Source organism: Populus alba, chromosome 1, assembly GCF_005239225.2.
Source record: "Populus alba chromosome 1, ASM523922v2, whole genome shotgun sequence".
Lineage (NCBI taxonomy): Eukaryota > Viridiplantae > Streptophyta > Magnoliopsida > Malpighiales > Salicaceae > Populus > Populus alba.
Genome location: NC_133284.1, coordinates 32694163 through 32719072, shown reverse-complemented (window position 1 = coordinate 32719072; position 24910 = coordinate 32694163). Strand labels below are relative to the sequence as shown.

Genomic DNA, 24910 nt, shown 5'->3' with positions numbered 1-24910 from the left:
TGTTGGAACTTGATCCCTGAGACACATTTTGTGAGCATGTCAGCTGGATATTCTGGGTACCAATCTTCTGTAGCAGAATATCCCCTTCATCCACAATTTTCTCCGAACAAAATGAAATCGAACATCGATGTGCTTTGGTGCGGGAATGATGATTAACCTGATTCTTTGCAAGACAAATAGCACTTTGACTATCACAATGGACATCCACGTGCTCTTGAAACAATTCCCAAATCTTCAATCAACCCATGTAACCAAATAGCTTCCTTGAAAGCTTTCTGTTATTGCCATGTACTCTGCCTCAGTTGTTGACAAGCTACTGTTGATTGTAAAGTTGACCTCCAACTTACAGGCCCTTTAGCAAGTGTAAACACACATAGCCTGTTGTGGAACGAACGCTTGTTCTAAGTCACCAGCATAATCGAATCCACATAACAACTAAATTTTGTTCGAGTCTATCATCCCTCTCAAACTTCAAACCAATATCAGTTGTGCCCATGAATGTACGTAGAATCCACTTAACTGCCTGCCAGTGACCCTTTCCCGGATCATGGCAATATACCTGCTCACCATACTGACAGCATGTGAAATATCTGGTCTCGTCAAACATTGCATACATTAATGCACCAACTGCATTTGCATACGGGAATTTGAGCCATATGTTTTGCGCTCTTTCCTCTGTGCGTGGAGACATTGAAGCACTTAGCTTAAAATGAGGAGCTAAAGGTGTGCTTACCGGCTTGGTCTTACCATCTATCCCCAAATCTCTGTAGAATTTTCTTCAAGTATTGGGTCTGTGTCAAACAGACTGTGCCTTTTCTTCTGTCTCTCTGAATCTCCATGCCAAGAATCTTCTTAGCTTCTCCAAGGTCCTTCATTTCAAACTCAGTTCTCAATTGAGCTTTCAGTCTATCAATCTCCACCTTGCTCTTTGATGCAATCAACATATCATCCACATATAAGAGCAAATAGATGAAAGAACCATCAAGAAGTCTGCGAAAATATACACAGTTGTCAAACTGACTCCGTGTGTATCCATGTTCTGTCATGAACTTATCAAATCGCTTATACCACTGGCGAGGAGATTGTTTCAAGCCATACAATGACTTCTTCAGTTTACAAGCCCAATTCTCTTTCCCAGTGACTTTAAAACCATCTGGCTGAGACATGTAAATTTCCTCTTCCAAATCTCCATGTAGGAAGGCAGTTTTCACATCAAGTTGGGCTAACTCCAGATCAAATTGTGCAACTAAGGCTAGCAAAATACGAATTGATGAATGCTTAACAACTGGAGAGAATACCTCATTATAATCGATCCCCTCCTTCTGAGCATAGCCTTTTGCTACCAATCTTGCTTTGAATCGGATGTTGTCTTTTCCAGGATTACCTTCCTTCTTGGCATATACCACTTGCAACCAATTGTCTTCTTTTCCTTAGGTAGTTGTACCAAATCCCAAGTCTGATTTCTTGTGGAGAGATTTCATCTCTTCATCCATTGCCTCTTTCCATTTTGCACTTTCTTACACTCTGTACTGCTTTTTTTGTAGGTGTAGGGGATTCCATCATCAATCACTGGAAGTGCATAAGCCACCATGTCACAATACCGAGCAGGTTTCTTGATAACTCTTTTTGGTTTACTCATTGCAATGGATTCTTGTTGTGTGGTTGCTGGAGTTGTTGCATCCTCTTCATCTGAACTTTCATCTGAATCTCCTTCAGTAGGGATTGTCTGAACAGTCTTTATAGGGATGATTGAAGTCTCCAACTCCACCTGTTGTGTGCATCACCAGACTGTTTTTCCTTCTCCTGTGATTTCTCCTGCTGTAACATGCTAGACTCATCAAAAGTGACATCTCTACTCAAAATCACTTTCTTTGATTCAGAACACCAGAGTCTGTAACCTTTTACTCCTCCACTAAAGCCAAAAATATAGCTTTCTTGGCTCTAGGATCTAGCTTGGACTCAGTAATATGATAATATGCTGAGCAACCAAATATACGCATAGAGTCATAATCATTTGCAGGAGAGCCTGACCATACCTCCAAGGGGGTTTCTTCCATTTAATGCTGCTGAAGGTAACCGATTTACAATATGCCCGAGCATAGCTTAAATGCCTCACCCCAGAACACTTTGCTTAGTCCGAATGTGATAGCATACATCGGACTTTCTCCACCAGTGTGCGGTTCATGCGTTCTGCTACTCCATTTTGTTGTGGTGTTTTGCGCACAGTAAAATGTCGCTTGATCCCTTCATCCTGGCAAACTTCAAAGAAAGGATCTGAAGTGTAACTCACCACCATTATCTGACCGAAGAGTCTTAACTCTCTTTCCCGTTTGAGTCTCCACCATTTTCTTCCATTTCAGAAAGATACCAAGGACCTCATCCTTGTGTTTCATCATGTACACCCATACTCGTCTTGAGAAATCATCAAATAAAAGTAACAAACCAACGATTACCTCCAATAGATTCATTCTTTGAAGGTCCCCATACATCTGTGTGAACATAATCTAGAATCCCTTTTGTGTTTTGTGTACTGCAGTGCCAAACTTGACCCTTGTCTGTTTTCCAAGAACACAATGCTCACAGAACCCATGCTTCCCAGTCTTGGCGCCTTTTAATAGACCTTGCTTGACTAGTCCTTGCAAAGCCTTTTCACCAGCATGCCCTAAAGCGCATGTGCCAAAGTCTGGAAATTATCTGCTTCAGCATCTTCTAAGCTTTTTGGAAACAGCTGCTATATCCAGTAACAGTAGATCCATCTAGGAAATATATGTTTCCTATCCTCGTGCCTCTTAAGACAACTAATGCACCACGGATTGCTTTTAGGATTCCACCATGCCATGATAATCTTATAACCACTGGATTCAAGGACTCCAAGTGAGAAGAGATTTTTCTTCAAGTCAGGTACATACCGTACCTCTGTTAGTGTCTTGACTACCCCATTATGCATCTTCAGATGGATAGTCCCAATCCTTTGACCTCAGAAACATTATTATTGCCCATAAACACAACTCCTCCATCGAACTCCTCAAGTCTCGAGAATAAGTGCTTGTTAGGGGACATGTGATAAGAACATGCAGAATTAAGAATCCATTCACCATAATGTTTTTTCTGGTGATGAGACCATGAATGCAGAGTCTCGTTCATCTTCTTCTCGTGCAACGTTCACAGTTGGTTCATCTTTTTCCTTATTGCCCTTGATTGGACAATCTTTCTTCCAGTGCCCTTTTTTGTGACAAAAGGCACACTCATCTTTTGCAAGATATCGGCCTGTTTGATGATTCTCCTCTAGATTTTGAGCGAGATCTCCCTCGCCCTCGAAATCTTCTAGGGTTTGTTCTGCCTCTAACTGTCAATGCTTCTGACGTTGACTCCTTGTGAACAATCTGGTCCTTCTTCCGGTACTCATTATTCACCAAAGCATTGGACACAATCAATGAATTTAATCTTTTTCTTTACCATACAGTAAAAAGTGGTGACGAGATGTTCATATGTGTCAGACAGTGAATTTAATAACAGCAGAGCTTTATCTTCATCATCAATTTCCACATCTAAATTCTTCAAATCAGCTATCATTTTATTGAAATCATTCAGATGCTCATTCATGGAAGTACTTTCTTATGCTGAAAACGGAAGATCCTTTTCTTCAAGTAGAGACGATTCTCTATACTCTTCTTCATAAACTTGTCCTTCAGTGCTTACCATAATTCCTTTGCAGAGTTTTGTTCTGAAAAGGCGTACTTCTGATCCTTAACAAGACAAAGTCGGATAGAACTGCAAGCTAACCGATTTATCCTCTCCAGCTTTTCTCATCCAAATCCTTCGGTTTATCTTCTAGAGTGAAAATCCAAATTCATTTGGACAAGCATATCCATAACTTCACATTTCCACATGCCAAAATTACCTTTCCGTCAAACTTCTCCACCTCAAAATTTGGTATTCAGATATCGGGATGTATTGTGGAGGTATACTAGCATTCCCCGCTGATTTTTCTTCTGGAACATCAGCCATTATGACGCCTTTGGATTACAAATGGACTCCCGAAATTGTTAAAACACGCACTTTTATGCTCAAAAGAGCCAAAACAGTAACTTTCGTGTGCTGTTTCACAAAACGGACACCACGGTTGCGTCCGGAACGGTTGAAAATGCTAGGAACAAGCTTGACTCGGCCAAAAACAGGCTACAAAATCACTGAGTTGGCCAAAAAACCAATCTGACCAAGTTGACTCAGGAAAGGAATCTTCTATCTCTGATAAAGAATATTCTGTCAAAGCCAAGGGAATATTCTGTCACTGCCAAGAGAATATTCTGTCTTTGTTAAAGGAATATGCTCATTCTGTCAAGAGAATATTCTGTCACTGCCAAAGGAATATTCTGTCTCTGTTAGCGGAATATTCTCATTCTATCAAGAGAATATTCTGTCACTGTTTGGTGACGTGGCGGATGACGTGGCAGTCTTCTCAGGCAAGAATTCCGGCAGTCTGGTTTTTCCGGCAGATTTCCGGCGAAACTTCGGCGAGCTTTACAGGGCTCGTTTTAACTCCGATTTCGATGATATTTATATTGCCAGATTCGTATCGACGAGAGGAATCTCCGCAGCTGGTCAAAATCAAGATCTGAGAACTTTGAAAATTCTGCAACTTCGAACCGAGAGCTGAAAAACGTGTTTTTTTCAGTGTTCTAGCTTCCCAAACGCTCTGATACCAATTTGTTGTGCATACTGGATCGAAAGCAAACACAAAATAAAACACAAACAACAGATTTACGTGGTTCCCCAAAACCGGGTACGTCCACGGAGGCAACAGATTGTATATTATTGGAGGAATAATACAAACACTCAACTCAACCCCAATACAATCCCACAAAACCCAGTGTTTCACTCTACACTCGATGTTTCTCTCAAATCTGTATTTTTCACTCACTCTCACTTTCACAGTTGCATTATTTTCTTCTCTGCACTTGACACACTTCCTCTCTTCTTCCCTTCTCTGCACTCTCTCGTCTCTGTCTTTATAGGAGAGCCTTGGCAGCTAGGTGGGAAGTGATGGTGGTCAAAAAAGCAAGGAGAGAGTGGTTGATAGTGGTTGAGTAAAGGAGAGGGTGGTTGAGAAAATGTTGACAATTGCAAATGTTGACAATTTGCTACATACAATACCAGACTTTCAGGCGACACGTGTGGGCAATATTTTGCTCCGATCAAGCTGATTTTTGCATTGTTGAGTTTGTATTGATGAACTCTACATTTGTTTTATACTAAGTGTTGGCGGGAGAGGCCACTGGTGGTGGCTTTGAAACACTCAGATGGGATAAAACACATTGTTTTATTTTATAAGCAAAAAGCTTACATCTACTATTAAACTCTCAAACACCTTTTTTTTTTTCTAGTGTTTCTCTCTTATATTTCTCACTTACAGTAGCATAAACTTAGTTACCTATTTATATACAAATTGAAAATATAAAAAATCAGATTTCAAGTGTGAACACAAATGGTTAGTGGTAGTGTGAAGGCAGTTGACGACTACAGTTGGTGGTTGCCTTCCTTGACCTTCTAGATTGAGTTTACTACAATAAATCTCTCCTTTAAACTCAATCGAGAGATTTCATGCCAAGCTAGCATAAACTTCAATATGATAAATGTCTCTATCTTTAATGACTTTGTAAAGATATCTTCAACTTGATTATTTGTTTTGCAAGATATCAGTTCAACTTCTTTGTTCTTCACATGCTATCGGATAAAGTGATGACGTGTATTGATGTGTTTACTTCTTTCATGATACACTGGGTTCTTTGCTAATACTATCGCTGATCAATTATCAACGTAAATCTTTGTAGGATTTTCTTGAGGAAATCCCAAATGCTTCAGCATATTCCTTAATCATATTAAATGGCATACAACTGAGTTAGCAACAACATACTCAGCTTCACAACTTGATAATGTCACTATCGATTGCTTCTTGGATGACCATGTGAAAGATGTATCTCCTATAAAAAAAGAAAATCATGTTATACTTTTCATTTCATCTAGATCTCTACCCTAATCACTATTTGAGTAGCCAACAAGATTGAAGTTTTTACTTGAAGTATAGAACATACCTTCATTTATTGTTCCTTTGATGTAGCGAAGTATTCTCTTAGTTGATAAGTCCTACTCCATAAAGTATATCTAGTCTAGTACATATCAAGTACCTCAAGCTTCATACTAAGCTTTTAAAGTAGGTTGGATCAACATTTCCTACTTTACTCTTCCTCAATTCCACTCCATTTTCAACTAGAGTTGATACATGATTGCAGCTTTCCATCTTGAACTTTTCAAGAATATATTTGGCGTAACTACTTTGGGATACAAAAATCCCTTTCTTCTTTTTGCGTCATTTATAAGCCAAGAAAATGTTACCATTAAACCAATATCTGTTATCTCATATTCTTATACCATGCTTTTCTTGAAGTTTTCAAACATGGTAGGATTGTTGTTGGTAAATATCAAGTCATCAACATGTAGGCATGCAAATAGTGTGCTTCCATCAACTTCTTTTCTCACATACATTGCATGTTCATATGGACATTTTTCAAATTCATTTTCTTGAAAATACCTGTCAATTCTGGTATTCCAAGCACGTAGAGCTTGCTTCAAACCTTAGAGGGCTTTCTTTAACTTGTATACTTTGCCTTTATTATCGACTTTAACATATCCAAATGGTTATTCAATAAAGATCTCTTCTTCTAGAAAGCCATTCAGAAATGTTGACTTCACATCGAGTTGATAGATCTTCTATCTATGTTGTGCAACTAGTGAGATCATTAGTCTGATTGTCTCTAGCCGGGTTACAAGAGCAAATACTTCTCCATAGTCAATGCCTTCTCTCTATTTGTAGTCTTTTGTCACTAATCTTGCTTTATATCTTTAGACTACACCTTTTGTATTCTTCTTTGTTTTATAGACCCATTTGACACCTATTGCTTTCTTGTTTTCTGATAGATTAGTTAGCTTCCATGTATCATTTTTCTCAATTGCATGTATTTCTCCATCCATTGTTTTTATCCATTTTTCTTGTGTGACAGCTTCATTGAAGGCAATCATAGCTACTTCGCAAATGCTTACTATATTCTAGCCATAAAGCACAACATACCGAGTGTATGTCAACTTCTAGAGAAATGTTATATTCTTTTCATGAAGAATTATTATCTAAACAGTCAAGGACTACAATAAGAGATTAATTGCTTTTGTGAAGATGTCCAAAAATAGGATGTTTCCTCTAAATATGCAACATGATGTAGCAAATTGTTTGAGTGTCATCACTTACAATGAAGAGTGTCTTTAGCACCTAAGGCTTGGACATTTGAATTTTATAAGTCATGGAAGATACAACTTGTTTCTTTGAAGATAGTGACCCATTTAGCTTCAATGAAGCTGTCACATAAGAAATATGGATAGAATCAATGGATGAAGAAATACATGCAATTGAGAAGAATGATACATAGAAGCTAACTAATTTATCAGAAAGCAAGAAAGCAATAGGTGTCAAATGAGTCTATAAGACGAAAAAGAATGCAAAAGGTGAAATATAAGGATTTAAAGCAAGATTAGTGACAAAAGGCTACAAATAGAGAGAAGGCATTAACTATGGAGAAGTATTTGCTCATGTAGCCCGACTAGAGACAATCAAACTAATGATCTCACTAGTTGCACAACATAAATGGAAGATCTATCAACTCGATGTGAAGTCAATATTTCTGAATGGCTTTCTAGAAGAAGACATCTATATTGAACAACCACTTAGATACGTTGAAGTCGATAATAAAGGTAAAATATACAAGTTAAAGAGAGCCTTATATGGTTTGAAGTAAGTTCTATGTGCTTAGAATACCAGAATTGATAGGTATTTTCAATAAAATAAATTTGAAAAATATCCATATGAACATGCAATGCATGTGGGAAAAAAAAACAAAGCTGATGGAAGTATACTATTTGGATGCCTATATGTTGATGACTTGATATTCACTGGATACAATCCTATCATGTTTGGAGACATCAATAAAAACATGGTACAAGTGTTCGAGATGACAGATATTGGTTTAATAACACATTTTCTTGGCTTAGAAGTGATGCAAAAAGAAGAAGGGATTTTTGTACCCCAAAGCAGTCACGACATAAATATTCTTGAAACGTTCAAGATGAAAAGCTACAATCCGGTATCAACTCCAGTTGAAAATATAAAGGAATTGAGGAAGAGTAAAGTAAAAAATATTGATCCAACCTACTTTAAAACTTAGTAGGAAGCTTGAGGTACTTGACATGTACTAGACCGAATATACTCTATAGAATAGAACTTATCAGCAGATATATAGAGACACCATATCAATTTCACTTTAATACAGCCAAAAGAATACTCCACTACATCAAAGGAACAATAAATGAAGGTATGCTATATACTTCAAGTAAAAACTTCAATTTTATTGGTTACTCAGATAGTGATTAAGGTAGAGATCTGGATGAAAGGAAAAGCACAACATGATTTTTCTTTTTTAAAGGAGATACATATTTCACACAGTCATCCAAAAAGCAATTGATAGTAACATTATCAAGTTGTAAAGCTGAGTATGTTGCTGCCAACTTAGTTGTATGGCATGTAATATGGTTAAAGAATATGCTGAAGCATTTGGGATTTCCTCAAGAAAGTTCTATAGAGATTTATGTTAATAATCGATCAGTTATTGCATTAGCAAAGAACTCAGTGTATCATGAAAGAAGTAAACACATCGATACACGTCATCACTTTATCCAAGAGCATGTGAAGAACAAAGTAGTTGAACTGATATTTTGCAAAGCAAATAATCAAGTTATAGATATCTTTACAAAGCCTTTAAAGAGAGAGACATTTATCAGATTGAAGGTCATGCTTGGCATGACATCTCTCGATTGAGTTTAAATAGGAGATTTGTTGTGGTAAACTCAATCTAGAAGATCAATGAAGGCAACCACCAACCATAGCTGCCAACCGCCTTCATACTATCACCAATTATTTGTGTTCATAATTAAAATTTGATTTTTTATATTTTTAATTTGTGTATAAATAAACAACTAAATTTATGCTATTGTAAGTGGGAAATATAAGAGAGACACTGAAAAAAAAAAAAGAAAAAAAAAAGGATGTTTTTTGAGAGCTTAACAATATAAATAAACTTATTGTTTATGAAATAAAACAATGTATTTTATCCTATCTATCTAGAGTTTCAAAGCCATCATCAGGGGGCTCTCCTACCAACACCTTTTAGCCGTAAGCTTCTCTACGAGCTACCCACAAATATCAAACACCACTATTTCTCAACTCAGCTGCAATTTCATCCATTTGCTTGCTGGAAATTGAAAGGAAACGTCTTAATAACTCATAGAAAACAGTGTGTGTGTGTGTGTAAGTTGGGAATCTAGCCATTGGAAATAGTATAGGTGATATCAGAACCTGTAGTGACGGGATAGTTGTCCTTAAGTTCGAACAAGGTATGGCAGGACCAACAGAATAGATTGGTAAATCTAATTTTTCTTTTAGTGTGTCGAAGACTTGGGATTCAAGCCCATAGACAGAGTTGATTAGAAGAAACTGTGCTCTTGACACCCATGAAATGCTTTCCAACGCGAGCTGCATATATAACTCTTGTCTCACCTCCACGGAAGATTGTTCGAAGGTCAGCTACATGCTTTGAAGAAATTCCCTGGATGTGGTAAACAATCTATTCTCCATCATCAAAACATAGGCAAGCATATAAAACATATACTAATTGCCATCCGTTATTTCTATTCGTCCAGTCCCAAAGGAATAAAAAATCAAATGACAGAGTCAGAAAGAATATATGGATGCCATTCATTTCAGCCTAATGAGAGAAAAATCAGTACGAGAAGAGGCAACAAGGAAGCAATTTATGCTAAGAAACCAGATTAATAATACCTAAAAATTTGGCTAGTGTCGGCAGGTTTTTTATGCGAGCAAACTGTTGGAGCATTGAAAATACAGTTGCTGATCGGGTAGCTGTTCCAACGGACCTTCCATCTTCTTCATCACAGCCTCGTAGAATCCGCACCTCGGACTAGTTCAGATGGGATAACATCCGTTATCGAGGCTAGGGTACAGCCATCACATGACAGCTGGTTGTTGATCGCTGGTCGACGGCGTCCATGTTGGAGTCCTACTGTGTATCTCGAATGATTTGTACGAAACGTGTCAAATCAAGCAAGACCAGGACTTGCATATGGTGTGCTTTTTAAAGAGATTTAGAAGACGAAAGCATCACGACGCTAGTTGATTATGACAATTCTGTTTTATCTGTATGTTCCCAGCATAGTTGAGGAGATGGGACCCGTGAATGCTGCCAGCCAGCCTTTGCATCCATGCTCTTTCCAGATAAAAATACGCGAATTACTTGCACTAGTCTTTGATAGGGTTACTGTGAGGCTAGAACAAAGCTGTTGCATACTCTTGTCCTTGTCTTTTGGATACATGCACCAAGAAACGAGCATCTCCAGATTCATGCTATGGATTTATGTACAAAGAGAGAAGAGATTTGGATTATGAAAAATGTAACCAGTCACCACTTGGCACTTTCGTAAATACAAGTGGTCACAAATTCAACTTGAATTTGTGAATATATTGTCATCGTCCATCAATGATGTTGCCAAGGACGGGGCTAATTTTGTATTTATCAACAACCACTCTAGAAATCACTGTATATACTGATAAAAAAAAACTGATCAGTAAAATTATGATTTTAAATAAGTTGAAGTAATTTCACTCTTTTTTTCATTGGTCAGTAGTCATTACCTTCAAGTTAAAAAAAAAATAGAATTATTGATCAAATATATTTTTATATATCTTTTTTTTATTTTAAATAATAAAAAGGCTCCCCCCCTCCCAATAAATTCAAGAGAAAATAAGTCATAAGTCTAAGGATTTTTAACATCTTTTCACTTTTTTTTTTTTAATTCCAGGATATTATTTGATCTTTTTACTTTTTAGTTTGATTAATTAATAAAAATATTCAAAAAGATATTGGTGCATGCTCTCCATGCACCAACGAATGAGAGGTACCCGTGCTTTTTGTGTGACTTGTTTAGCATCTCCTGGTGACCAAACATGCTTTTCCACAGTGTCACTAAAAATATTGTCACATTCTCTTTCTCATAATATAGTGAGTGTTGGTGAAGGTAGAGCGGTTTATTACTGGTAAGTTTTTTTTCCCCTTCTTTTCTTTTCTTTTTTTTTTTCTAAAAAATACAACTCAGTTTTTTATGTTTTAATTTCATTCGTTATTCTTTTAGTTTCTAATTTTATGTAAAAAAATATCAGAAAAACATGTATATTCAGTCACAGTGGAGCACAAGTAAAATAAGTAGAAGAGTCTACTCAAAGACTGTTATTATGCAAATTTCGTTAAGAAAGCTACAAATTCACATCCATTTTCAAAAATGCATTTCACATTCATTTCCAAAAATGCATGGTCGTAGGCCTCAAATTAGCTAGAAATTTAATGCATTATTCAAGGATGAAGATTGAAGACTACTTCAATTCATAATCAACCAGCTCACTTGGCCTGGCCTTGTGAAATATCCCTTATGAAAGATTCAATATTAGTGTCAGATGATCCACCCTTCGCAATAGCTCCACGGCAAGTCTCTTGAAGTTCTTTAGCTCTCTTCCGCATTGCTTTCACCTCAATGTTCTCTGCATCCATAAAACTTTTCACAATCTTTGAAATTTCTTCTCGTGTCACCAAGATTTCACTTCCCTCCTCCCTCTTCACTCTCCATCCTATCTGCCAGTCTTCCACAATTAATTTGCTGTCTGTAATTTGATCCCAAAATAAAGGATAAGTAAGCATTGGAACTCCAGCAAAAACAGCTTCAAGAGAGGAATTCCACCCGCAATGTGTCCAAAAACCTCCGACAGCAGAATGGCACAACACCCTTAATTGGTCGCACCATGGCACAACTAGCCCCATATCACCACCACCATCTTTAAAAGGAGTTGTTTCCCCTCGGGACACCCACAAGAATCGAACACCGCTATTATGAACCCCGGCAACAATTTCATCCAATTGGGAACTTGATACTGAAAGGAAACTTCCCATTGAAACATATAGCACGGAGCCTTCAGGTTGGGAATTTAGCCATTCAATGTAGCCAGGCACATTGTGATTATTACTGCCAAGAACTGAGGAGTGGTCTTTGATTTTGAAATAGGGTATGCTAGGGCCAATAGGGTATACAGGAAAAGGAAACTTGGGTTTTAAAGCGCTGATTACTTGGGCTTCAAGATCGTAGAAAGAAGTGAACAGAAGATACTGAGCTTTCGACACCAGTGAAACAGCCTCTCGAGTTCGGGGCAAGAGTTGTCGACCATTTCCATGAAATATATTTGGAAAATCAACTAAACGCGTTGGAGGAATTCCAGGAATGTAGTCCACACGTTCTTCACCTCGTTCTGAAAAACACAAGAAGATTTGCAAATGAAGTGAATTTGCAATGATGAATTTTGTGGATATTATAACCTTAGACTTTCTTTCTGCAGCAATATTATTTCCAAACTGTCAGATCAGAATAAGATGACATGCTCAACAACAAGAACCAGAGACGCAGACCACGTAATTCCGTGTATTGTTTATAACTTTGCTATTTCGTTTTTATGAATTTTGCCATGTACATTAGTGCTTGCAGCCTAGCATCTTGTTTAACATTGCAGTGTAATTATATTTTTTAAAAAAAATAATATTTAAAAAACATTTTTTATCACACTAAATAGCATTCCTGATAAAGCTAGGAATGATGCAAAGCAATATTAATGTATGGAAGCTACCTAATGCATCTCAAATTATGAATATTTTACGAAATGAAGGAGCTATCATATTTGAGGAAGGCTCTGCTGGAAGCGTGTCAAAAGACTTGACAGAGAGCAAAGGCATCTTTGCTGCAATAGACAAAACAAGAGGCTACAGCAGTTAAAACCCTCAGGCCTAACTTATCATTAGTCCTTAATGGCAGCCCATATTCCTGTGCGCAACGTGAAAAGACGACCTTAAATTTGGCCCTTCTGCAGTCTAATGAGTCAATGACTTTTATCTTTTTCGTTCTAACCAAAATGCAGACATCGGCTGGTGGGCAGTGAAAGACAACAAGGTACCATGCGTGTGATTCTATCTCGATATTCCCGAAAGCATCAGCAACGTGTTTGTGAAAAAAATTGATTTTGGTCAAATATCGAGACAACACTGGAGTAAATTGTCTTTTGTCAATTGAGACTGTAATATTAAAAACACTTTAAAAAATTTATTTATATTCAAGCACTAAGAGTGTGTTTGGTATTGTGGTAGCTTTTGTGGTTGTGGTTTAAAAAAAACTGTTTTATAAAAAGTACTTTTAGTTTGAGGTTGGTTTGAAAAAATAGGTGTTTGGTTAAAACTGTGGTTGAAATTGAGGTTGAAGAAAAAGTAGTTTAATGTGTTTGGTTAAAAAAATGCTTTTTAAATTGAGGTTATAAAATAATTTTAAAAATATATATTAATATTGATGATTTTAAATTTAAATATTGTAGAATTAATTACTCCTATTACATCATGAAATAAATAATATTTTATATAAAATATTATTTATTATTCCATTACGTACAAAATTCATCCGATAAGGACTATAAGTTCCATGGTTTTTTTGAGCGTGCAATAAAATCAGGTAAAATATCATCAAAAATAAAAATTAGAATTGTGATCAAATTCCACAAATACTACGTCATCATGCGATATTCTTTTAATTTATGTAGTGTTATTAAATAATATTAAATATTATTTTTTTGAGTAAAACATAATTTTAAAAAAATTAAATTTTTTTTTACCGTCCAATGAATTATGCTTGCGTTAATAGTGAAAAAAATTCAAGTGACAAGTTAATGCTTCTCGCACTACAGGTGAATTAAATTCACTTGGGCACAACAGTGCCAAGGTGAATTTAATTCACCTGTCATTACCTGCAATAGGCACTGTTACAAACAGTGCACAGATAAATAAAGAGAAGCAGCGGGAGAGAAGCAACTCTCAGCTGCTTTTGCAAAACCCTGGTTTGATGGGAAAAAATATGGGACCCACCAAATAAAAAACAGCTTTTTTTACGTTACCAAACGCTTGATTTACGCGGTTAGCTTTAAAAGCAGAAGCTACCGCGTAAACAAACACCCACTAAATAAGCATAGATATTCCTGAAAGCAATGAAGGCAAAGGCATTTAACTTAGCATCAATTTTATCCAAACAAATATTTGCATCAATTTCTTAAGCATTTTTCTATTGTGAGCTTTCATTGAATTTTTTTTATAAATAACATTAAATGTCCTATAAAATAACATCAATTTAAAAAAAAAAAACTGAGATGGTACATTTTAAATGTATAAAATTCTTGATTTAATAAGAATGAAAAGATTTTATTGAGAAATTTTAAGACTTAATAAAAAGAAAAGCAAAAGAGAAAAGGAGTCAAAAGCTTCTCTCTTACATACCCGATAGCTCGACCGGAAAATGGCCATTTTGCTCGAGTAGCTCGACATGACGGGACAGTGAAAAAACATAGGCTGACATGGTCCAAAGAGAAGCAACAGGAATATTCCTCCGATTCCCAACATGCACCACCCAGTCCAGGTAAGTATCAGCTATAATAACATCCACCGGCAGCTCAAGCCGATCAAGGAGCTGCTCAAAAGGAGCTTCCATTTTTGTGGCAACAGCCGCCAAGAATCCCAGGAAGTCTTTGGCACGGCCTACCTCAGACGGTATGCAGTTGGGGATAGTGGCAAAGTGGATGTTGGCTGGCTTCTTCGCATCTGAGTGGATGAGGTCATACCATTCCTCTGTTACAACAAAGGTGAAGAGGATGTCTGGTTTTCTGGAAGACATGAGTTCGCAAAGATTCATCATGGGATTTACGTGGCCTCTTCCGGGATAAGGCATCGCCACCACGTGAAGGGTGGTGGTTGGTTCCGTTCTGAGGGTACCCATCTTTGGGCTGTGGTTGGTGCTTGTAATTGCGGAGGTAATTGATGTTGGATTTTATTTCTTCTTCATATAATGATGGACGGGGAAAGGTGCGGGGCTGCTTTTATAATGATATTTTTAAAATATATTTTATTTAAATTTAATTTTTTATATTTTTAAATAACTTTAATATATTAATATTACAAAAAATTTTAAAAAAATAAAAATATATATTATTTTAATCCATTTTTAAAAATAAATATAATCATACTCTATAAAAACAATCCAGAATTATTGGCGCCGGCCAAAAGTGGTCCCAACCATTTCCTCTGCATTAGGTTTGCTAGATCTGATGCTTGTATTGCTACTAGGCACCCTAAGGCTGGTCGAATGCCGAGTTTTGTCCCCGCATGATGACTGATCTCGAAAACTGTAAAATTTTAGGCCCGTCTCCTTCATAATTCTGTGGAGATCAAAAGGCCATTAATTTGAGAACAAATGGTTCTTTAACCAGAACGATTTTTATTGATTGGTGATCATAGGCCTTAATCAACACCCTTGAATATTTCAAGGATGATTTCTCAAAAAAAAAAAAAAAAAAAAAATTACACCGCTCCAGCTTATTGACACAACCATGAAGGGAAGAACTGATACTAGTTTAGTCAAAACAAAAAAAATATTTGCGTTCTCCTGAAACTCCTTGCAAACCAGATATTATAACTTACAAGCTTCAAGTAGCCTTAGGACACGGAGAAATCTCAGTGATCTGCTTGTTTTTCTAATGGAAAGATCAAGTTTTTATTGTAATCACGAAACGTCAGATACAAGAGCACTGAGTACAAAAGCTGGGGCATCAAGGCAAGAACATGGACAATAGCAGAAATATCATTGATCAGTTATCAGCTTAATTCTTGTGGTGTTGCAGGATGTCATCAATAAAGGCATCGATACTGGTATCAGATGATCCACCTTTCCGAATGGCTCGTCGACAAATCTCACTAATTTCTCTCGCTCTTCTCCTCATTCCTTTCACCTCATCGCTTTCCGAATCCATAAACCTTTTTACGAGCCCTGCAATTTCATCTCTTTTTATCAACTTGTCCACATCCAATCCACTCTTCACTCTCCAACCAATCTTCCAATCATCAACAATTATCTTACTATTCGGGGCTTGATCCCAGTATAAAGGGAAGGTAAGCAATGGAACACCAGCAAAAGCAGCTTCTGAGGTAGAACCCCATCCACAATGTGACCAGAACCCCCCGAGAGAAGGATGACACAATACTCTTAATTGGTCACACCATGGCACTACCAAACCCATGCCACCACAACCCTCTTTGTACAGAGAAGCTTCTGCCCTCGCCACCCACAAGTACCTAACACCACTATCGCGCAAGCCAGCAGCGATCTCATCCAATTGGGCACTCGGAGCTGAATGAGTACTGCCCTGAGAAACATACAAGACAGATCCTCTCGGTTGCATGTCGAGCCACCGGAAATAGTTAGTCGTCTCACCTGGACCTGTAACAATCTCTTCTTGCTCTAGTTTGAAGTAAGGTATGGTAGGACCAATGTGGTAGATAGGTAATGACATGCTTGCTTTTAAAGCATCGATCGCCTGAGATTCAAGCTCGTAGACTGAGCAGAATAGAAGAAACTGTGCCTTGGACACACTTGCAATGGCTTCGAATCCTCGATGCAAGATATCTCGTCCATGCCCATTCACACACGTTGGAAGGTCCACGACACGCGTTGAAGAAATCCCTGGTATATATTCCACTAGTTCCTCTCCTCTTTCTGTGAAATGCCAAGGGCAGGCAAGAATTACTTAATTAGGCATTAATATACAGTGTGGGTGTGCTAATTACTAGCTTGAGTGATAGATAGATTTATTGGTCAGGACCGAAACCCCTCGAAGTGTGTGCGGAATTAACTAATTAATTAAATGAAGATTAAGCAGTAACATTGGTCACGGAAACACGCGAGTAAAATAATTAAACAAAATTTGAATAACGCAAGGTACTAGCTAAATAAATTTTTAAAAATAGTAAAATGAAATGAATGACGGAAACACGCGAGTAAAATAAGGGATTTTGCCTGGTATGGTTTTGAAATATCTGTTCTCCAAGGTGCAAAGTCTAGGCAGATATAAGCGATGACATGTACTCCACGACAGGGAATTTTTATCATTATTTTAATATATTGATATTAAAAATTAAAAAATATTTAATTTATTTAAAAATATATTAAAATAATATTTTTAAAATTTTTAAAATTACTTTTAATATTAACATATCAAACAATATAAAAAGAATATTTGTTATCTTCTTGAGGCTCCTCAGCCGCAGCAATTAGTCCATTCTCATGAATTTCAGGTATTAAACTTGAGAACTAGAAAGAAAAATGCAGTTTTTTTTTCGGTGAAGGGAAGTTGGAGAGGTATCTGGATTATAATAATAATTATTTTATATTTGAAAATATATTAAAATAAAAAAATTTATTTTTAAAAATTTATTTTTGATATTAACACATTAAAAAATTTTAAAAAATCAAAAAATTAATAATTTAAAATAAATAAAAAATAAAATAAAAAAATAATGTTTTTTTAAAATACAAAAATAAACAGTAACGAATACTGGCTTTCCTTCTAAAGCAGTACTGTTTAGATATCTTTTCCGCTAAGTCACATGCGTGTTAGAAATGTAATCAGAGATTATTAAATTGGAGATTCGCAGCTAGATCTTGAATAAAGTAGCGCATGCATGCATTATTACCTACTTTTATGAGAGGACCCCGACTCACGTTTTAGGTCAGTGAAAAGGTGGAGTTCCTGGCATATCAAGTTCAATGTATTGGAGCAATTTTGTACTGGAGCAATTTTAAATGATTAACTTAAAGTATGGAGCGGAGGTGTCTTGCTCAAACACGTAATTGGGGAACTCTATTGGTTTTTTAAAGAAGAGAAAAAGGGAACCCAAGAATACCAAAACCAGAATTTACTTCACATACCTTTCAACTCAACTGGGAAATGTCCATTTTGGACAAGGAGATCGAAATGCTGAAACACGGAATATACCGGCACCGACATGGTCCACAGCGAGGCCACCGGAATATTGTTGCGATTCGCCATCTCAAAAGCCCACATCAAATACGTGTCCGCTACGATGGCGCTCACTGGTGGCTTAAGCTGACCAAGGAGCCTCTCAACCGGCGCTTCCATCTTGGTCAAAACTTCTTGTAAGAAGGCAGGAAATTTCCCGGCTCGAGCTCTCTCAGAAGTGAGCACGTTGGGAATGGTGCCAAAGCTTATGTTGTCAGGTTTCGGCTCCGAGCCTATCAAGCCCAGCCACTCTTCAGTGACCACAAATGTTATAAGAATATCAGGTCTTTTTGAAGCTAGTGACCTGCAAAGGTTCATCATGGGATTTATATGGCCACGACCTGGAAATGATAAGGCCATAACATGGCCAATGGTGGTTGGCTCAAGGTTTCCTGGATGATCCATCTCGAGCAAGCAAGAAATAGATTATATGAAGCCTTGAAGCTAAGCAAGAAAGGGGCTATATACTAAATGGAAAGAAAAAAACTGAAAAATATTTCTTCTTTGCAAGACGATATTGAGGAGAAATTGCCCTTTGTAAAGGTTCTCAGGAGAGAGCTCCTCCTCCCCTGACTAGATAAAAATTGAATGAACTTTTGCAGGTCACTAGCTTTGCAGGTTCTCAGGAAAATCTAAGGCTTATGTTAGCAAGAAAGGGGCTATATACTGTTGATAATAGGTATATAAAGAACTGAATCTTGATGATAATTAGAAAAGTAAAATACAAAAAACTTGCAGAAAAAAACAAAGAGCAGGATGTTTTTTGTAAGTTACTATTATCTCTTAGTTTTTATTTATAAATGAAATTAATCACAATAAAATTAAAAAACATAACTAACATAAACTCTTTTATTTAAAGAATTATATACCTTATTTTAAATAAATTTCAAATCTAAAAAGTAAAATCTGACTAAAGAACATCAAAATAATAATATTATTAATAGATAGATATTAATGAAAGATAACCTACTACAGATACATTAATTTCAATTTTGGTACCATAACTTCAACATAAAATAAATGAAAAGAAAAAAATGAAAAATATCTCTTCTTTCCAAGACGATATTGAGGAGAAATTGCCCTTTGTAAAGCTTCTCAGGAGAGAGCTCCTCCTCCCCTGACTCGATAAAAATTAATTCAATCACAAAGAGGCACTAATGACTAAACTGAAGACGAGGATGTAAAAGAGGCTGACAAGTGATGGGCCAATTTGCGGGCAGTCATGGCCCATGAATGTAATATTTTATGAATAATTAATTATATTACACGAGCACAATAATTTCTTAGCTTAATAGAAAAGGTTTTTAATTTTTATATTGAATCGAAATCAACAGAGCCACATAACCTATTTATGTAATAATTATATTACTTTCTCATAAAAATTCATTTATCTCTTCATTCGCCTAGGAATACTACAACATTTGCTCAATAAATAATTTGACGTAAGGGTCAAAGCTTGGCCGTTAGTATTAACGTTCAAACTTGATGTTAGGCCTTAATTTATTTAACAAGTATTAATTTAGAATACAGTAGATTAAATTGTTAATTTGGGTCATTTTTTTTTCTTCTAAATCCCAATAATTTGGGAATAGAATATGCCATTAAATCACAATTAATCATGAAAGAATAAATTTCTATTCGTAATTTTGTTGATAATAACATTTTATTAGATGCTAAATTTCTTATTGTTTTTCTAGTCTAATATTAAATTTTTTATAAAGAGAAATATTTGTAACTAAATTCTCGCTTTTTAACTCATTTTTTTTCACTTTTTACATATATAATTCTATTTTACAGGGGACGATCTTATAAATTTATGCACATATTTGTTACACATGTCATATGATTTAATGGAATTAAATAGAAGGGTGAAAATCCTTTTTTTTTTTTTTGATTAACGTTGGTGTTCGGGCTAACTTGTATGCACCCTGACTAATTTTACGGATTTTAAAGTTAATAACTATATAAATTTTTAGTGGTCATTATATTAACAACTATAAAACTCAAACATGAGATCAAATATAAAGTAAATTTTTTAATCCTAGATTCTTACTACTCAACAATTAAAGGTAGAATCTGTAAAACTTTTTGTACAGGGTAGAATTCATTAAAAAAAAAAAAAAAAGGGATCGATCCCGATACTGTTGAGTAGCGGTGTTCACAGTTCGGTTCGGTTCGGTTTAGACTCAAAAAACCAATCGAACCGAATTACAGTATTGTTGCAAAAAATGAACCGAACCGGACCGAAAACCAGTTCAAACCGAACCGGTCTGGTTCGGTTAAATTCGGTTTTTTAAGGAAAAAATCGGGAAACCTAATCTCATGGGTTTTTTTGGTTTTTGATTTAAAATTGGCTTACGGTTTAGGAAGATTTAGCATGGCTAAGCTTTAAAATTGGCTTACAGTTTCGGTTAAATTAAGCTTCAAAATTTAAAGCAAGTTCAGCTTTTAAAATAAATGTTAAACTAATTCACATGGCTAAGATCAGACTGAATGTGTGAAGGATATGGTTCTAGTTCTCTTCTGTCCCGTTCCTTCAATCAAAGAAGATCATGACATGCCCAAGGCTAGTGCCAGTGCATAGTCAAAGTCTTCCCTGCGTAAGTGGCACTAAAGTCATCAAATGAAAGATCAAGATTAGCACGCTATGTGAATCACACGAGAATGAACACATTGATAAACAGTAAAAATTACCTTTGACTCTTTCTGTTGTAGGTGAAGAGAGACGCAAAGGGGTTTTGTTCGGGTCTTTTTCCACTGCAAGTCTACTAGATGGATGCGAAGATGTGGGTTATTTACTGGTTGATCAGCTAGAGAAGAGAGTCAAGATTCACTCAAGAGACACATGCAAGGGGTAAGAGGCAGGGAAGATGAAAATTAAAGGGGAAAGGAAGAAGGCTGGTTTGGTGTGGGTGGCGGCTGCAGAAGTGAATTGTAATATCATTTAGGTTTAGGTTTACACTTTATTGTACCATTTAGTATTTATACTAGGTCGTTTTGCCTTTCTGCTTTATTTTTATGGGTAGCCGGTTTGGTTCACCGGTTTTGGTGGTGAAACCGGAACCGAACCAAACCGGAAAGATTTTTTGTTTTAATAATCGGTTTAATCGGTTTTTCATATCGGTTCGGTTTTCTCAGTTAATTTTCCATCTGTTTTCTTGGTTTTTTTGGTTATTTGATTTTTTTGAACACCCCTACTGTTGAGAGCCCTACTGTGGACTCCTTTGTCATCCATGATTTTCATTTAGGGCCCAGGTATAGGTTCAAGCCAACCAGTGACAATGGCTACTGTTACTGCCGTAGCCATTTCTCTTGGCATCGCAGGACCACCTTACATTGAAAGAGACAATTGAAGGAAAAACACCAAAAGACGATTAAAGAATTAATAAGAAAATCTCCTGGCAAATTATCAGGACTTTAGAGAAACCCAACAGCTGATTTCTTCCCCTTTTTAATGGGAAGAATTAGGATAATGAGAAAATTACAGCATCTCTGAATTATTCACAAGTGCATGCTTATTTTTCGGTCTCAACAATCAAGTATTTTCAATGGGCGAATCAGAAACTCAAACTGCTGGGCAAAAAGGGAAAAAAAAAAAAATCACTGGGCGTAACTATATTTCTGTCTTAATCTCGATTAAAATTAAAATTTTTATTTTTTCGCATTATAACATTCTCTGCGAGAGGAAATAGAGGTAAGATTACACTGCAAGGTTGATATTATCATCATCATTCCATGTGCTAATGTTCAAAGGATTAGGACAGCCAGCAAGATGATGCCAGCCCTGTCTTTTTTACGTGGGGCAGTTATATTCGATTCCTGTTGAAGATTTCCCGAGCTGAAACTCCTTCTAGCACTCCAGAAAACAACTCCTGGCATAAACAGGTCCCATAATAGTTGGAAAACCCCGAGCATTAAAACGAGAATTACTAATGAAAACGAACACGGAGAAGGACCACTACAATTTGCGCTGCCCAGCCTGCTGATTCGCTATCAATTTACTGTTTGATTGCTGGATCTGATAAAAGTCCATCACTAAAAGCCAGATGGGGACCAAACCATGGTATGAACAGTAGGTCAATCACGCATGATGGGATTTACAAAAGAAAGTGCCCGGAAAGTCTTTAGAAAGATTACTTCAGAGATATTTTTGAACTACGGGATTTACAGATATTTTCATTTGAGACAAGCAGAGAGCATGAGCAACAAAGGGCCCAAGAATTAAGATGTTTCTTCAGATATCTCAAACCCGTTTCGAGTTTATCTTATCATGCAACTCTCTTCACAAATCGACCCTGCAAACAAAAATAGAATATGTAAAGAAAAATAATGGGTCTCTCTAAAGACGATATGCTTTTCAATTTTATTTTATTTTTTAAAAGAAAAGAAGAGAAGAAGAAGGGTACAAACCTTGAGTCTAGGCCTTTTATCTGCATTGAGCTTGCGAACTTGATATCTTATCTTCTTAGAGAACAATCTGGTCTGGCGCTTCTCTCTGTATCTAAGGACACTTGCTTCCCTTCTTGTCCTATCTTCTTCCATCACTGGCACCTCTCCCATCTGATCAGTATTTAAACTAATTCTTCAGCATTAATTTCACAGCTAAATTAAACACAAGTCAAATTTTAAGAATCCTAATACGTTTATGTAGTACTGGCTTGGGCACAAAAAAGGAAAAAAGAAGAAACTTAAATGCTCACAACAGAAAATAAAAGTTCCACTCAAGAAATGCATCAGTCTACCCTTTCTTTCTCTTCCCTTAAACTAGCAGCCATTCACAAACAACAGTTTCTAAGCTTGAAATCATAGCGATTGAATATGCAGGTGATGAGAGATTTTCCATTTTCAAGATACAATTCAAAAGGAAGAGCGCAAAGAAAAAGGGAAAGGAATAAAAAGTTTGTTGAGTACTGACATAATGGCCATTGCTTGCCGTGGAAAGAGAGTGATCGTCGGCCAGAAGTGGCCCACGATCAGACCATGCCTCCAAGACCTCTTGATAGTTCAAGTTCAAATTCAAAGACACTCCTTTCTCATCTCCATCTCCATCCCCAAACCCAAAACTCTCTTCCTTTTTAACCTTACCAATACTGTAATGGCTTTCTTCAAACTCAAAGAAACTGCTTCTGCTGTCACCAAACTTAAACATTTCTGATCCTTCTTCATCTTCAGCAGTTGGATACTCCTCCAAGTCCATAAAATCCCAACCGAGTTGGCCGTACATGTTATCATTTGACAACATCTCATCATGTCCAATTCCAAAAATCCCTTCCAATTCATCCACAACATCAATCTCTCCATTGCCATAGGATTCTTCTTTGATGTTGGAGAGTTGAGGAACGACGGTATCTGGGACCTCTTGCTCTTCCTTCTTTGGGCTTTTTAAGAAAGAATTGTACTTCATCCTATCTCTCTTTCGTCTGAGTGTCTTTCTCTTTTTACTCGTGTACTACGTCTGCACTGCAGTTTTGAATACTATAAGATATCTGAGAAGAGTAGGCAATGTGGATATTCATGACCATTTCTTTCTTTATAAGAACTTTTTCCGACGTGGAATCTTATCTCCTTTCTATTGGTTGCTTCACTGCGTTCTTTGTTTTGATTGGCCCATAGGCTCCAGCCTGGAGGAGTGCGGGGCCCATTATTACCTTTTCGCTGCCTGTGAGCTGGGACCCGGGGACATGATGAAATGTTTTCTTTACATCAAGAAGAATGTGACTTATTGGTTGATTAATCAACTCAGGATCTCACTATTTCCTTCTCAAGAATCGTTGCAAACTTGCAGGTTGGGTAAATTAATGTACGTTGACGTGACTTGTGTATGAAAATTATAAAAATACTTTATATTAAAAGTTTTGTTTGACAAAATAACTTCAACTAATTTCCTTGAAAAACATGAAATAGATTAAGGGTATGTTTGTTTTTTGAAAAATAGTTTTTAAAAAATTATTTTTTAAATTTTTCAGTGTTTGTTTGTCATTAAAAAAGTTGGTTAGTGGAAAATATTTTCCGGTCAATAAAAAACACTTTTCAGTCAAAGAAAAATTTGACATAGTTTTTATGAAAGTGTTTTCCTTTCATTTTAGGTGAAAAACACTTTTCAAAAGTTGTGAAAAATTTAGAAATATCATATTATTTGCTGATTATATCAAATTTGATCATCAAACTTTTAATTACTATGTATATATTTTTTGTTTTGAATATTTATTTTTCAATTTCATCCGTTACAATTTAATTTTTATATTAATTTTGGTCCTTATTTTTATAATTGTTATTTGCTTTCCCTTATCATTGTTTAATTGAAATTTTTTTATCTATCAAATTTGGTTCTTATTCTTTTAATTGTTACTTATTTTATTTGAAATAATTTATGAAATGTTAATTATTATTATTTTAATTTCTTCATCTTTCAATTTTTTTTATTTTTTAAATTTGATCTCTATTATTTTGATGATTATTTATTTTATTTGAGATAATTTATGAAATTATATTTTTTTTTCAATTTCATTATCATTCAACTTTTTAATTTGTAAGATTTGTTTCTCATTATTTTAATAAATTTAAAAAAAAAATATTAATAAGTTATTTTACAGTTTATTTTCCATTACATAACCAAACATTGGAAAATATATTTCAATTTATTTTCTATTATATTACCAAACATCGAAGAATAATTTATTTAAAAATAAAAAATTATTTTTCAACAAACAAACAGCACCTAATTAATAAATTAGATACATAAACTTGATTTACTATTTGTATATTCAATATTTTTTCTTTTTCATGAAGTAAAGTTTGAGTTTCAGAAATTCT

At 35.8% G+C, this 24910-nt stretch overlaps 3 protein-coding genes and 1 long non-coding RNA gene across 4 annotated transcripts; all 4 read right to left on the bottom strand.

Moving 5' to 3' along the window:
• Nucleotides 1-9447: 9447 nt before the first annotated feature.
• Nucleotides 9448-10353, bottom strand: LOC118055583 (uncharacterized). The gene is made up of 2 exons (XR_004688676.2): nucleotides 9941-10353; nucleotides 9448-9707 (listed from the first exon to the last, which is right to left on the bottom strand). It is a non-coding gene; the product is annotated as an uncharacterized lncRNA (long non-coding RNA).
• A 1017-nt stretch (nucleotides 10354-11370) lies between these two features.
• LOC118055582 (UDP-glycosyltransferase 87A1) lies at nucleotides 11371-15108 on the bottom strand. Its single transcript, XM_035067546.2, has 2 exons — nucleotides 14526-15108; nucleotides 11371-12469 (listed from the first exon to the last, which is right to left on the bottom strand). Exons 1-2 carry the CDS (start codon nucleotides 15019-15021, stop codon nucleotides 11571-11573), a joined length of 1395 nt encoding a protein of 464 aa, XP_034923437.1. The 5' UTR covers nucleotides 15022-15108; the 3' UTR covers nucleotides 11371-11570.
• A 526-nt stretch (nucleotides 15109-15634) lies between these two features.
• On the bottom strand, nucleotides 15635-18795 carry LOC118055581 (UDP-glycosyltransferase 87A1). Its single transcript, XM_035067544.2, has 2 exons — nucleotides 18007-18795; nucleotides 15635-16794 (listed from the first exon to the last, which is right to left on the bottom strand). The coding sequence occupies exons 1-2, from the start codon at nucleotides 18500-18502 to the stop codon at nucleotides 15902-15904; spliced, it is 1389 nt and encodes a 462-aa protein (XP_034923435.1). The 5' UTR covers nucleotides 18503-18795; the 3' UTR covers nucleotides 15635-15901.
• A 2895-nt stretch (nucleotides 18796-21690) lies between these two features.
• On the bottom strand, nucleotides 21691-23595 carry LOC118055580 (uncharacterized). Its single transcript, XM_035067543.2, has 3 exons — nucleotides 23013-23595; nucleotides 22508-22657; nucleotides 21691-22392 (listed from the first exon to the last, which is right to left on the bottom strand). The coding sequence occupies exons 1-3, from the start codon at nucleotides 23499-23501 to the stop codon at nucleotides 22366-22368; spliced, it is 666 nt and encodes a 221-aa protein (XP_034923434.1). The 5' UTR covers nucleotides 23502-23595; the 3' UTR covers nucleotides 21691-22365.
• Nucleotides 23596-24910: the final 1315 nt, after the last annotated feature.